Raw genomic sequence first — 13,339 nt, forward strand, 5'->3', positions numbered from 1 at the left:
ACGTTGGCCTCCAATTAGTAACAAACCTCTATCAACTCTGGGTTCGCCGTAGACGAGAGCTCCCAACTCTCGCGTGCACAAACCTCCACAAGCTATTTGAAAGTCTCTCAACAGACTGATGTCTCATTTTTTCACGGGTAAAAACCACGTACTCCATTCCATTCTCCTTCAGAGTCTGTGAATGTTGAAGCAAAAGAGACATCTACCCCTCTCTTGAATTTCGATTTTTCACGTGTGTCTGGTACCCTTAGGTCACCAATTGTGATACCCTTTGCACATCTACGTGATGCTGTCGCAACAAACATAGAGAGATTGTCTCTTGTGCCCTCTCGAGGATTGTTTGGAAATCCTTCCATTGCTAACGTCACGGCAGCTTTGAACGAAGGTGCCCTAGTAGCTAGATCAGTTGTGCGACAGTCTGAATTCTTACGAGCTCAATCTGTTGCATCAGCTCTTCGTGCTTTGGGCTTAACAGTAAGTCAAAGTGACTACGGTGTTATTTTCCTCCATTTACCGCAAGATTCTGGTTGCAAAGCCGAATCATCAACTGTTGTTCATACTCCTGAACCAACAGGAAATCCTGAAACAGTCCTGATGTCTTCAGGTCACTTAGTAGAATCACTTGAGACTACTGATGTGTCAGATTCTGATATTTCTTTACCACCCGAGGCTCAAAGATTAATAACTCATTTTGTTGAAGGTGTTGTCGAAGGGCAAAGAACTATCACTGGTAAACTTCCCGCCTCACAAATAAGATCTCCATCACCTAGAGTGCGTACTGTAGGTACTTTACGCATTGGTTCTCTAGTAGCTACTCCAACACCATCCCGAATAACACCAATACCCCCAAATATTCCAACAACAACAACAACATCAACACCAACACCACAATCATTTCCTGATCCAAATTCACCGCATCATTCTTCAAGCTCTTCTTCTGAATCATCTGATTCATCTGATTCATCTGAGTACTTAAGTGATTGCTCACCAAACATAATTGCCACCAGTGGTTTATCAACTAATACTCTTATTGTAGCACTTATGCATCGGTTGAGATCTGAAAAACCACATCTCTCTTCACATAAAACATCCATTTTCCAATCAGTCCTTGCATATTTGTCATTCATAGGTACTTAACAAGAAAATCAAGCTGAAATAGAAGCTCTTCAAAAATGAATCCTGATGATATTAGAGATATTAGAGAGGGTCATGAGATACAAGATCAAGTTGGTCAAGAAACTGTTCAAGAAGCTGTTCAAGAAGCCCAAAATCAAGAAACTGAACAGTTGAGACTTGCAAATCTGAAGGAGCTAGAAGAAGAAGTTGAAAGAGAAACCAAACAGATTTCAGATCCTCCAGTTACTTCATCTGAAGCTCAAAGTGTTGATAATCCATCATCATCTCATATTCATGATTCAGATTCGGAGGACTTACCTCCACTTGTCAGACACATTTCTCACTATTATTCTACAACATCAAGTTCTGATGAGTCAAGTGATCCTGATCCATTTCTACCAGAAGATGCCACTGAGGATGATCCTAATTATGCTCCAACAAGTGAAGCTATTTCTCAATCTCAGCATCCATCTCAAGAAGAATATGGAAAAGATATCTTTGAAGAGATTGTTTATCATCTCAGAAATGTAGAAAATCTTGAGACTCCCGTTGAACTTGGACAAGGAGTTAGACATCCAAGGATCTCAAAAGATAACATTTTGGCAGATCAATGAGGGTTATTTTGCTGAGAACTATGAACAGATTTTGGATTTAAGCTCTAAATCTGAAGAGATTGTGTGTAGAGCAAGATGCATTGAAGAAAGAGCCTTTCAAATCTATTGCTCATCAAATGAAAGACTCAACATGACCTTGAACCGACTAAGAGCATTATTTTTGTTCAGACATCAAGGTCAAAGAGATGCATACATGGAGCTGATGAATGCTGACAATACTGTGAGAGCTGAATGGTGGTACCAGCAATTTGAAAGTCCAATCACTGAAGTTCTAGAGTTGTTTGTTCCTCTTCTAACCAACAATCTCAGACTTGTTCGATTCAAAGTTCGTCGTGCTGATGGAAAGATCTATGTTGTTCGAGAAGAATCCTTTCAACATATGATGATCTCAGACATTCTATTCCTTTACAATCAATATGCTTGTCTCATAATCAAGACTCCTGATCAACTCCAAGCCTACGAATCATTGAAAAGTCACATTCAAGCATTGATCAGATTCTTTGAGTTCAATGACTTCCAAATTGGCTTAGAAAGAAGAACTAGCAAGACAAATCTTACAAGACCAAATCAAAGAGCCGGAGGTTATGAGCTAAATTCATTTTAGATTGGAGATACGATTGAAGACTTGAATGGATTTGTCTTCATCAATCCACTCAAGAAAAAGATCTTCATTCGGGACTCTGATTTTCCCAAATATTCAGATGGTACTTTGAAATATTGCCTATCCATTCTGAGTGCAATAGATGAAGATTCTGACAATGAAGAAGATGAAAACATTAAGTCCCAAAGAGAAGAACATATCAGACGTATCAAAGTTACTCTTGAAATGCGTCAAAGGATTAGAGATCTCATCATTGCAAGAACTCCCAAGGCCAAAGAAGGAATTATTCATACCTGAGGCAGGTTCATGGGTTCTTTGGAATCCTAGCCATGAACTTGGTCCTCATAACATTCCTCTTGTGAATTTCCAAGATAACATGTAGACAACGGATGAACGTCCTGAAGGTGAAAACTGGCACTTCATTCCTAAGAAGTATTGGAAAGACAAATGGAACAGCTACAAGAAGAGAGTCTTCTGGAGTTCTAAGATCGACAAGCCATCAACATCAAATGCTGCTCAAAGATATAAGAAGAAGAAGAAGAAGAACAAGCAAAGACGAGCATACAAAAGAAGAAGACAACAAAGGAAGTAATGATGGACAACCAAGCACTAAGGGGGAGAGTGTTAGAAATATAAAATAGTGCTTAGTTGTATTTCTAAACATTGTATTTTGTGTATTAAGTGTAAGGTTGATGGGGAGCTTATGTATTATACTTAGAGTATAAATACCCCTCAAGCCTTCATCCCTTGTAACTTTTGAAAACTTTGGAAACATTTCATCATTTTATGAAAAATAAACTTTCCACACACACATACCTTTCTCTCTCAAGAACACACACTAACACACACACTTTCCACCATTGTTGATCACCTTACTTCCGCATCATAACACGAATTTTAGACTGCTCTATAATTTGAATCACCAACTTGAAGCCATTTGAATTTAGCTTTCTGCTTTAAAAATCTTTCTTCATCCAAAATAGACTCATTAAAAGCTTGTAAACGGGCAACTTCATCTTTTCTCAAAGAAGCATTAAACGGGTCCCCATCAATAGCTTTATGTACTTCATCTAATTCCTGTCTTAACTTAACTACCTTGCCAAATAAATGACCTTTATCATAGAGAAACTTACGCAAAGGTTTCTTCAAATACTTTAATTTCTTAACGACCTTAAATTATTTTCTGTTTTAAACAGAGAAGGTTAAGAATCTACTTGGACTTATACATAGTGATGTATGTAGCCCATTTAGGCTTGTGTCAAGGAAAGGTACTAGCTACTTCATCATTTTTATGAATGATTTCATTGTGGTTATGTTTAGTTTCTTAAACATAAACATGATGTCTTCGAAACATTCAAGGTGTTTAAAAAAATGAAGTAGGAAATCAACTCGGTAAAACCATCAAGATCCTTCGTTCAGATCACTAAGTGTTTATATGTCAGATTTGTCATCACCAAATTTACAAACCTTATACACTGTGCATTGGGACTCTACAATCTCCCCCTATTTGATAATGACAAAACCCAACTACACTTCTAACTACCAGCTTACAAAGAAGAAAAATGTAATATAACTATCAGCTTGTGACCCTTTGAATCTTTTGGGTTCTTTTTGATCTGATATGAAGTTTTGACAAGATAACTGAATTTGTACAAATAATTGCATATATTAATAGAAGCAAAGTATTACAGTAAAGAATTATTCCCCAGTCATTTCTACAGTTTCTTACTTAACTTCAAATGATGGGGCAAGTGTTACATCCACTTTTCTATCTAACCCCTCTTCTATAAGGAACTGCTCATACCCATTACCTTGTTCACTATAAGAAACACAGAATCTGTATAAGGTAAAAAGGTGCATTGTTGGTACCTCTTTCAGTTCAGCAGTCATTTGGAAGACAAGTTGCCCTCTTGCATTAACAAAATACATACCATGCTCAGGTTCAGTAATGCAATCCACTCCTTGCGTTAAGCACACCAGCAGGTAGAGACATACTGAGATGACTTAGAATCTTGTCAAGAGCTTTAGGAGCCAATTGTTCAAGCAGTTCTGAAGGGTTCAAGTTCTTTATGAAATCTGTATGGTCACCTTCATGAACATCAAACTTGACATGTCTTCTCTTTTTCTTTTTGAGTCACTCAGTTGACTCACCTTTATCATCCATATCGTATGCCTTAGGTCTGGGAAGGCCAGTGATATCAATCTTGTGTTCCACAATAACAGCCAACTTCTTTTCAAGGGCTTCCAAGACTGGCTCTCTATGAATTCCAGGCAGACCAGTAATGATATTATGTACTTCCACCCACTCAGTATAACCTAGATCAAACAGCTTATCTAGATCATGGGTTTCCCAGCTGGTCTCATAGCCTTCTCTTGTAAGTCTAATGCAAGGAATGGACTGCCCTCTTCTTCTTTTAAGTTGAACCTGGGTGATTGGCTCTGGGTGCCTTCTATAATTTAGTCTTTCCTTTACTTTCTTAATGTCCAGAGCCACCCACCCAACATGGGCTTCAACAGTTTTCTTCACATCCTTTATCTTCTGTGATAGCTTAGTATGAACCACCACTTTCTTCTTCCCTTTGCCATTGCTTACATTCTTTCTTTTGGTTCCAATAGCTGCCAATTCTTCTTCTTCGTCATTCCATTGTACTTGAACAACCTTAGCCAGCTTAGTATCAGATTCCACAGCAGATATTTTTACTCTTTCAAGTTTGTCTTCCATAATTATCTTGTAGGCCATTTTGACAGATATGCCTATTTCTTTAGCTTTGATTGCAGAAAGCTCCCAATCCTTTTCTTCCTCAGTTAAGACTTTTACACCACTTGACCCTTCTCCAGCTGATCTTTTCTTCATCATATATTGGTCTAAAGTGGTGGTGTCTTCACTAGAAGATGAATTAGCCATAAATTCTTTAGAGACTGGGACAACTTGTGTTGGATCAGATTGGGAAGTTTTTCCTTTGTCTGCATCATCTACAACTCCAAATTCTTTCCTTATTTCTCTAACAACTTGCATAACCACTTCAGTCTAACCCTAAGCATGATCACTTTTCTCAGCCTCTTCATTCATTTCAACAACCTTTTCACCACCAGACTCAGACTCTGGTATTTTTATCTCCTTTTCACCTTCCTCTTTAGAACTTTACACAACCATCCTTCTATCAGTTACTTCCCTCTCATCTCTAGCCTTTTGCTCTCTTTCATCCAACTTCATCTACTCAGCAACTTCGTTTTCCACTTAAATTCTTTCTTGCTCAATCTCAGCCTCACTCTTCTCCCCCTTTTTGTCATCATCAGCAGGAAAAGAGCTAACTGGAGTGGGGAAAACTCCACTGAGTTTTGTATTTATCACATCAATCTTGAAGTTGTTGATAGCAGGCCCTATGAAGATCAACAAAATCAGCATGAAGGTTGGCAATGCTTGTTTTCACACTTTTTGAGACATCAACCAACTCCTTTTTGAAATCTGCTTGAGATTTGTTTGCATTTTTAAGTTCAATGGTGACATCTTTTGTGAACTTGGTTGTCTCTTTCTCAATCCGACTCATAGTGCTTTTGTTTCTTTCCTTATCTTCATTGATTGCTTTTGTAAGACCATCAAGAAACGCTCGAAAATGTTAACGTCTATGTCACATGTTACACTCATCAAGCTCTCTCGTCTTACGGTCTAAGGGATGCTATCTAGAACTTAAACTAGTCATGCAATTCATGTCAATTCAATACGTACATATATACTAATTAATCTAACACTTACATCCGTTGCACTAGTGGTGTATGTATACAGGGTGTAACAGGGGCTAACCCTCCACACCCCTAGTACATCTAATGCAAGGTCGGATCACGGTACTAGTATGCACTCTAGGTATTAGCTCGGTATGTATACAGGGTGTCCCAGCGGCTAACCCTCCACCTAACCAACACCCATTAAGTAGCCAAGGGTAGCTACCACACTCTCACTACAAGTGCAATCACTGATGTCAATAACTGTCGCAAGGCATGGCGGTAATCATAGAACGGTTAATCATGCTTTTCTATGATTATAGCTATGTGATACTAGTTAGCGCCATTACTTCATCTTGCTCTAATACACATAAATAATCACAATAAAACTGAAAGCACACAGTCACCACAAGTACACAGTCACCAAATGACAGCCATAGTCAAAATAAGCACAGGGATAATAAGTCTCAATAGAACTTGAACTCAAAATATAAGTGACGTAGCACGTCTAGAATGCATCTATGATTCCTATCGTCAGTGCTATACGGGGTTCTTAGGTTATCGTCTAGGCTTTTCCACCTAATTCTTTACAACCACAGCTCTGATACCATTATGTAAAGCCCCACCGTAGGCGGAAACATGAGGTGTCATGAAAGGTACAACACAACATGGAATTACATAGACATTGCTAAATGAAATAGAATATAATAAATATATTCCAAAAACATGAGTTCAAAGTCATAATGACCTCAGGTTGAAAAGAATGTGCCTGAATGTAATGTTGAACACCATGAGCACCTGAACACGACCAGTTCTGATCCAGTTACAACTGAGGAAACAAATGATACCGATAAAAATTCTGATGCTGATATAGGAGTGAATTCCCATACTAAAGACGAGGAGAATAAGGTTGATCTAAAAGATGATGAGCCTAAAATTTCCTATGCAGCAAAAGTGCAGATGTCAACTGAAAAAAAGAAAGCTAATTTCAGGAAACTTGAAGCAAAGGAGGCCAGAGAGGGTGTGGACATTGTTATTCCAAGGGATTATGTTCGTGAGGTTAATAACCGGTTCCAAAATACTCCGGTAGGATACTTTTTAGGTAAACAACTTGCTTTTCCTGTGGTCAAAAATTTTGCTAAGAATAATTGGATGAGGTTTGGAATTTCAAAAGTAATGATGAACGCAAATGGTTTCTTCTTCTTTAAATTTAATGATAAAAATGGAATGAATAAAGTCCTGGAAGAGGGACCATGGATGATCCGTAGTGTCCCATTGTTACTCAATATATGGACACCATTTATGTCGCTTAAGAAAGAGGAGATAAGGAACATAACGGTGTGGGTTAAACTACATGATGTTCCTATGGCTGCCTATACGGTGGATGGATTGAGTCTTTTAGCTACCAAGTTGGGTAACCCAAGGACGCTTGACACTTATATAAACATAATGTAGATAACACGATTTCTACCCTGAATTCACAGATTCAATGATGGATTGGATGTGTGTGTGTTCTTGGTGTGGGAGTGTGTGTTTTGAGAGAGAAAGTGGATGATTGGAATTAATGTGTGTGTAAAGGTTACTGGAATGAATGATTGTTGTTTAAGCTTGTTAATGATATCTAAGGTATGAGGGTATTTATAGTCTATCCCTATACATATTTTAATTATCACATCTAGTCCCTCAACCTTAGTTATCATTAAACTATGACTTAACAACAAGTAAGTCCACTAACTTAAATTACAATTTATCACTATTTTTGGATTTCTAACATTCTCCCCCTTAGTGATATATTGTAATGAATGAAGTACGTGTTATCTTGTCTTGTAGGAATGAACTTGATGAGCCCGGTGGTGAAGACAATTGGTTTGTTGAAACAAGTCTTCAAAGCTTTCTCTTTTGTCTTTGGAGAACTTGATTCAGTCTTGGTCTTTAACTTCTTGAAGTTAAATCATGTGGTGATTCTCAATGTTCTTTTTCACCAGAGAATAACAAGTGAGTGTGTGTCTCGAATCTTTGAGGATTGTTGAATCATGAATCAGAGTTGTCTTTGGAGATGCAGAAGGTATGAACTTGTCTTTGATTCTTCAATCTTCGATTCTTGAGTAAAATTCAACTTCTTAATTCTTCATGCTTTGATTCTTGAGTTAAATTCAGCTTCGTGGAATGAAGTTTCATGAATATGTACTCTCCCCCTTGATGTATGCATTGGAGCTTCTTGATAAAGTGTTTTTGTATGACTTGAAGATCTTGAATGAAGTGAGTTGATGAAGACTCTTTTTGAAGCTTTACTTCTTTGACTTGAATCTTCTAACCAATCTTACAACTTTTTGTAGCTTTGATCTTTGTCACATCGACTTGAACACTTTGGAGAGTAAATGTAGATGCAGGTTCGTTGTGACAATCGCAACATAGATTTGATTATCGTTTATGTTTTAGAAACTATGTTTGTAATCATTTAAATAAGAACTTGTGTTGATATTTAATGATTACGTTTGAACTTCAATATTATATATGTTTGTCTTTTGTATTGTGTTTGTGTGTTATATATTGTTTTGCAGGTATAAGAACATAGAATCAAGGTTTATAAGTGTCGTAAAACACTTAAACGATGATTGGATGTTATGTACGAGCCAAACAAAGTGAAACAAAGAATCAAAGGGTCGAACCTCGTGCTGACGTCATCAGCATGTAGGACTGGCCTCGTGCTGACGTCAGCACAAGGCAGATCGAATTGTTTATTGTTTCGGGCCTAATATGCGATTAAGGCCTAAGCCCACACGATCCAATACATAACTAGTATAAATACAAGACCTAATCTACGGAATTAGGTTAATCGTTTTGAATCTTGGTTAATTGTTTTGAGATTGTTTAGATTATACACGAATCAAGGTTATTTGTTCCTTCGTGTGTCATCCTACACGAACCACAAGCCTTGTGCATCTCCTTGGGTTGGTTAATTGCTTATTAATCAACAAAAGGCAATAGCAATCTAGTGATCTCAAGAGGATTCCGCACTCTTGACATAACGAATCAAATATTATTACGTTCCACGCAACAATAGGGCACCTTACAGTAGACATTTGAATGAAATTTGGATAAGTCTCTTATGAAGTAATCATGCTCCCCCTCAATTCATGAGTATAAACATTTTGGAGCATCTTTGAACGTTTGTTCCATCTTGAGAGAATATCCTTTCATCTTCAGTCTCATTCTTATATTTGTAATCAAATCAGTTCTTCCTTTTCAAGTCAAGATCTCAATCAACTAAGATTTAGTAAAATTTTGAGTTCAATTGACTATCATAAAATAACTTTTGCTAGAAGGCTCCATTTTCTAGAAAGCTCTGTTTTGGGCATGTGGCTAGTCAAAATAACCAAACACAAACTTTCCAGTCAAAATCAACCAAACACAAACTTTTCTCCTTGCTCTCCTTATTTCTTCCTTAATCAATCATAATATTTTCTCCCCTCATAATGACAAAGTTGGAAACCAATGTCATTATGCAAACATTGATTGATAAAATCTTAAAAGAAATAACACAATCCAAAACTAGATGTAGTGCACATGGAGAAATGTCGACCATCAAAACATCAACCCAAACCATTAGCCCAACCTAAAGAATCCTAAAGGTGACTAAAATGTACGGTTGAAGTTGTTGGTACAAACGTTATAGTATGGTGTTGGTTTTTTTTTTTTTTTTGTGTTTGTGAGATGAGAAATGAAACCGGATAAGAATGACCCGTTAACATGTTTCAAAAATCAAAAGGATTAATGAAATGACCGATAGAAATGTGTAACATTTTTCGGATTTCCTATGTATCATTGAGGCATACACAAAGCAATGTTCTAACATAGTTCGATCTGCGGCTTTTCAACCACGAGATTACATCAAAGAAAATAAATCATGGTTAGTATAGCCGAAGCTTTCGATAACCACAATCTATTATCCTTAAAAGTTTTTAGGAAATGACCGAGGTCACTGTTAGACTTCTCGTTAACTCAATAACCACATAAATGTCATTATGAGACCTACGTTCAACGTTGGAAAAGATGTTAGCATTGGTAGGTGAAAGTCCCCTAGCCACCAGATCAAATGAGATTAACTATCTAATGTATAAGTGCGGAAAATCTTATACACTAGCAATCAACAAAACGAACACGAATATGAAAATAAACTTGAACCGTATATTACTTCAGTAAATGCAATTACAAGTAAAATACCAGGTTCGGAATACGAAAATATGAAAAACAAAACGACTGGAAGATTCACCTTAAACATAAGGTTTAATCTCTATTTATACTAAAACTTAATGGACTTGACGGACCTCGAATTTCATGGACCGAGCCCAACTCGACCTTGACTAAGTCGAGCTCGACCAAGTCAATGTGTTGACCAATTCGAGCTTGACCAGGTCGAGCTCAACCAAGTCAACGTGTTGACCAATTCGACGTTGACTATATTATACGCGAAAACTTAACGTTTATTACAAGTACATATTCAATAGACTCAAGACAAACTTCTATAACGATGTTGTCACCCGGAAATGCACCAACAGACTCCCCCTTGACATTAGTATTTAGAAGTTTTCATCGATCTTCAAAGTCTTCACTTGTAATGCATGGAAATAGTTACAGGAATGCCCAATCAAGCAGTCCTTGACTATTGCTATCACTTATGACAATCATTAGTTAAAAAATCTACAATCAACAAATTTTCGTTAACTAATAATATTATGTCTTCTTTTGGTAAGACTTGATCTTTATGCGCTGCACACTGATCTTCAAACTGCAAAATCTCTGTATCCTTATGACAATTAACAAATCCAATACTCAGATTGTAATTCTCCCCCTGAACAATAACATCCAAATTAAGCTCCAAGTAATATTATCATGCCAAACATCAACACTTCAAAGTAATACAGATATCATTGCCTGCTCATGCAACTCGGATATCATCACTCCAGACATTATGCAAAATAACATCGCTCAATCTATTTTGATCTTCAAGCTTAACCGGCATATGATAAAGAAGTTGAATCTCCAACAATCAGCATCGAATTTAATCAGCTTTCACAACGATAAGAAATTCTGCAACTTGAATTTCAGATATGCAGCACTCACAAGATCCATGTCTTCAACCAATAGTGTCTGACTTTGTCTTGTATCTTCATGAATTCACCAATCACCTAAAGTCTTTCATATCAAATCTCCCCCTCAAGGTAAGCATCTCCAAAATACATAGAGAACCACTTAATCTGCAACCTCTTCACTAGTCACCGGATTAATCATCTCGACATCATTGGCATTAAATAAAGGTTTGATTTTCAGTTACTCGGCTACAAATGATTAACTTTATCACAAAATCTTTTCGACAAAATCCCAAACACATGTTAAGCAAAGATCATGAATAGTTTACTCGGATTTTCAATCACGGTCTTCAATCTTCATCTGATTCATTTGAATCACCTAATCTTAAATCAGGCGCCTTTGATCCAAAAATTAGGTCGGACACATGTCACACGGATTCAAAACCAGAAAGATGCCATGACTAAACCCTGACGAAACACCATGATCTTCATTGCTACGAACACCCAAGAATTTTGCATAGAAAACATGGAAGCTTTGAATTTTTATCCCCACTTTTTCTCTACAAAATTCTTAAAACAGCCTATATGTTTGTTTTTGGTTACAATATGTCTCTCATTCTCATCTTCATCCCTTGGTTGTTCACATATGCAATCCAGAGATAACACAGTAGCTCATTGCCATAACAACATCATGACACAACTGTTCACATATACAACCAAGAGATAACCCAGTAGCTCCTTGCCAAAACAACATCATGACACAGTTGTTCATGTATACAATCAAGAGATAACCCAATAACTCCTTGCCAAAACAACATCATGACACAATTGTTCATATATGCAATCAAGAGATAACCAGTAGCTCCTTGCTAAAACAACATCATGACACAATTGTTCATATATTTCAATCAAGAGATAACCCAGTAGCTCCTTGTCAGAATAACCTGGCCTAGTCTTGAATTCCCTCTAAGATTTCTCAGAATCTTCTATAAAGGATAGAACTCTAGCCGTCATAGATTCGAGTTATCTAAATTTGGAACCTAAAGTTGATCAAGTTTTCAAGTCTAATGCTTTATTACATAAATCAAACCAAAACTCAACGAGTTTACAAGTTCAATATTCCAACAAGCTTAGGCCAAGACTAAATCAAACTTACAAGTTCTTGACAATTCGAAAAGTGATAAATTAGAATCCAAAGTTGAACAACTTTACAAGTCCAAAACTCGATTAATAGATATCAAACCTAAACGCAAAAGAGTTTACAAGTTCAATATTTAGACAAGTTCAAAACCTAAACATAATCAACATTGCAAATTCTAAAACGTATATTACTCGAACAAAAGATACGTATATATATATAGTGCACGAACCTTCGAACACAAAATATCAGAAGGTTGGTCGAGCTAGTAGGAGGTCGAGGTCGAGCTTGAGGTCGAGCTCTACCTGGTCAAGGTCAAGTGATGTTCCCATAACCGTTGGAAAGTAGACTCATTTACGAATTTGTGGCCGCTTGAATCGTCAAAACCGGAGTTACGGTTTGAAAGTTATGGACAAAACAAAATCAGGTCGAGTTTGACTAGTCTTGGTCGACCTTGGAGCTTGGAGTAAGGTCGAGGTCGAGCTAGGAGAGGTCGAGCTCGAGCTTGGAGCTTGGAGAGAGGTCGAGGTTGAGCTAGGAGGAGGTCGAGCTCGACCTGGTCGAGCTTCGCTTGACTTGTTCGATCTTCTCTGAAGCGGATGTAGCTTTATTGCACCAAAAACTAAATGAAACCTCCTTAATCGTGGTTGAAACCTTAATCCCGAACCAATAGAATACCTCCGTTAGCTCTGATACCAATTGAAAGTCCCATAGCCACCGGATCTAACGAGATTAAGTATCTAATGTATAAGTGCGGAAAATCTTATACACTAGCAACCAACAAAACGAACACGAACATGAAAATAAACTTGAACCGTATATTACTTCAGTAAATGCAATTACAAGTAAAATACCAGGTTCGGAATACGAAAATATGAAAAACAAAATGACTGGAAGATTCACCTTAAACATAAGGTTCACCTAAAACTTAATGGACTTGACGGACCTCGAATTTCATGGACCGAGCCCAACTCGACCTTGACTAGGTGGAGCTCGACCAAGTCAACGTGTTGACCAATTCGAGCTTGACCAGGTCGAGCTCGACCAAGTCAACGTGTTG

The 13,339-nt window shown here is 37.4% G+C and overlaps 1 protein-coding gene across 1 annotated transcript; it reads left to right on the forward strand.

Moving 5' to 3' along the window:
* The first annotated feature begins 6,327 nt into the window (after positions 1-6,327).
* Positions 6,328-7,506, forward strand: LOC122596948. The gene is made up of 2 exons (XM_043769591.1): positions 6,328-6,333; positions 6,805-7,506. Exons 1-2 carry the CDS (start codon positions 6,328-6,330, stop codon positions 7,504-7,506), a joined length of 708 nt encoding a protein of 235 aa, XP_043625526.1.
* The last annotated feature ends 5,833 nt before the right edge of the window (positions 7,507-13,339 follow it).

Source organism: Erigeron canadensis, chromosome 4 (genome assembly GCF_010389155.1).
Source record: "Erigeron canadensis isolate Cc75 chromosome 4, C_canadensis_v1, whole genome shotgun sequence".
NCBI classification, from domain to species: Eukaryota; Viridiplantae; Streptophyta; class Magnoliopsida; order Asterales; family Asteraceae; genus Erigeron; species Erigeron canadensis.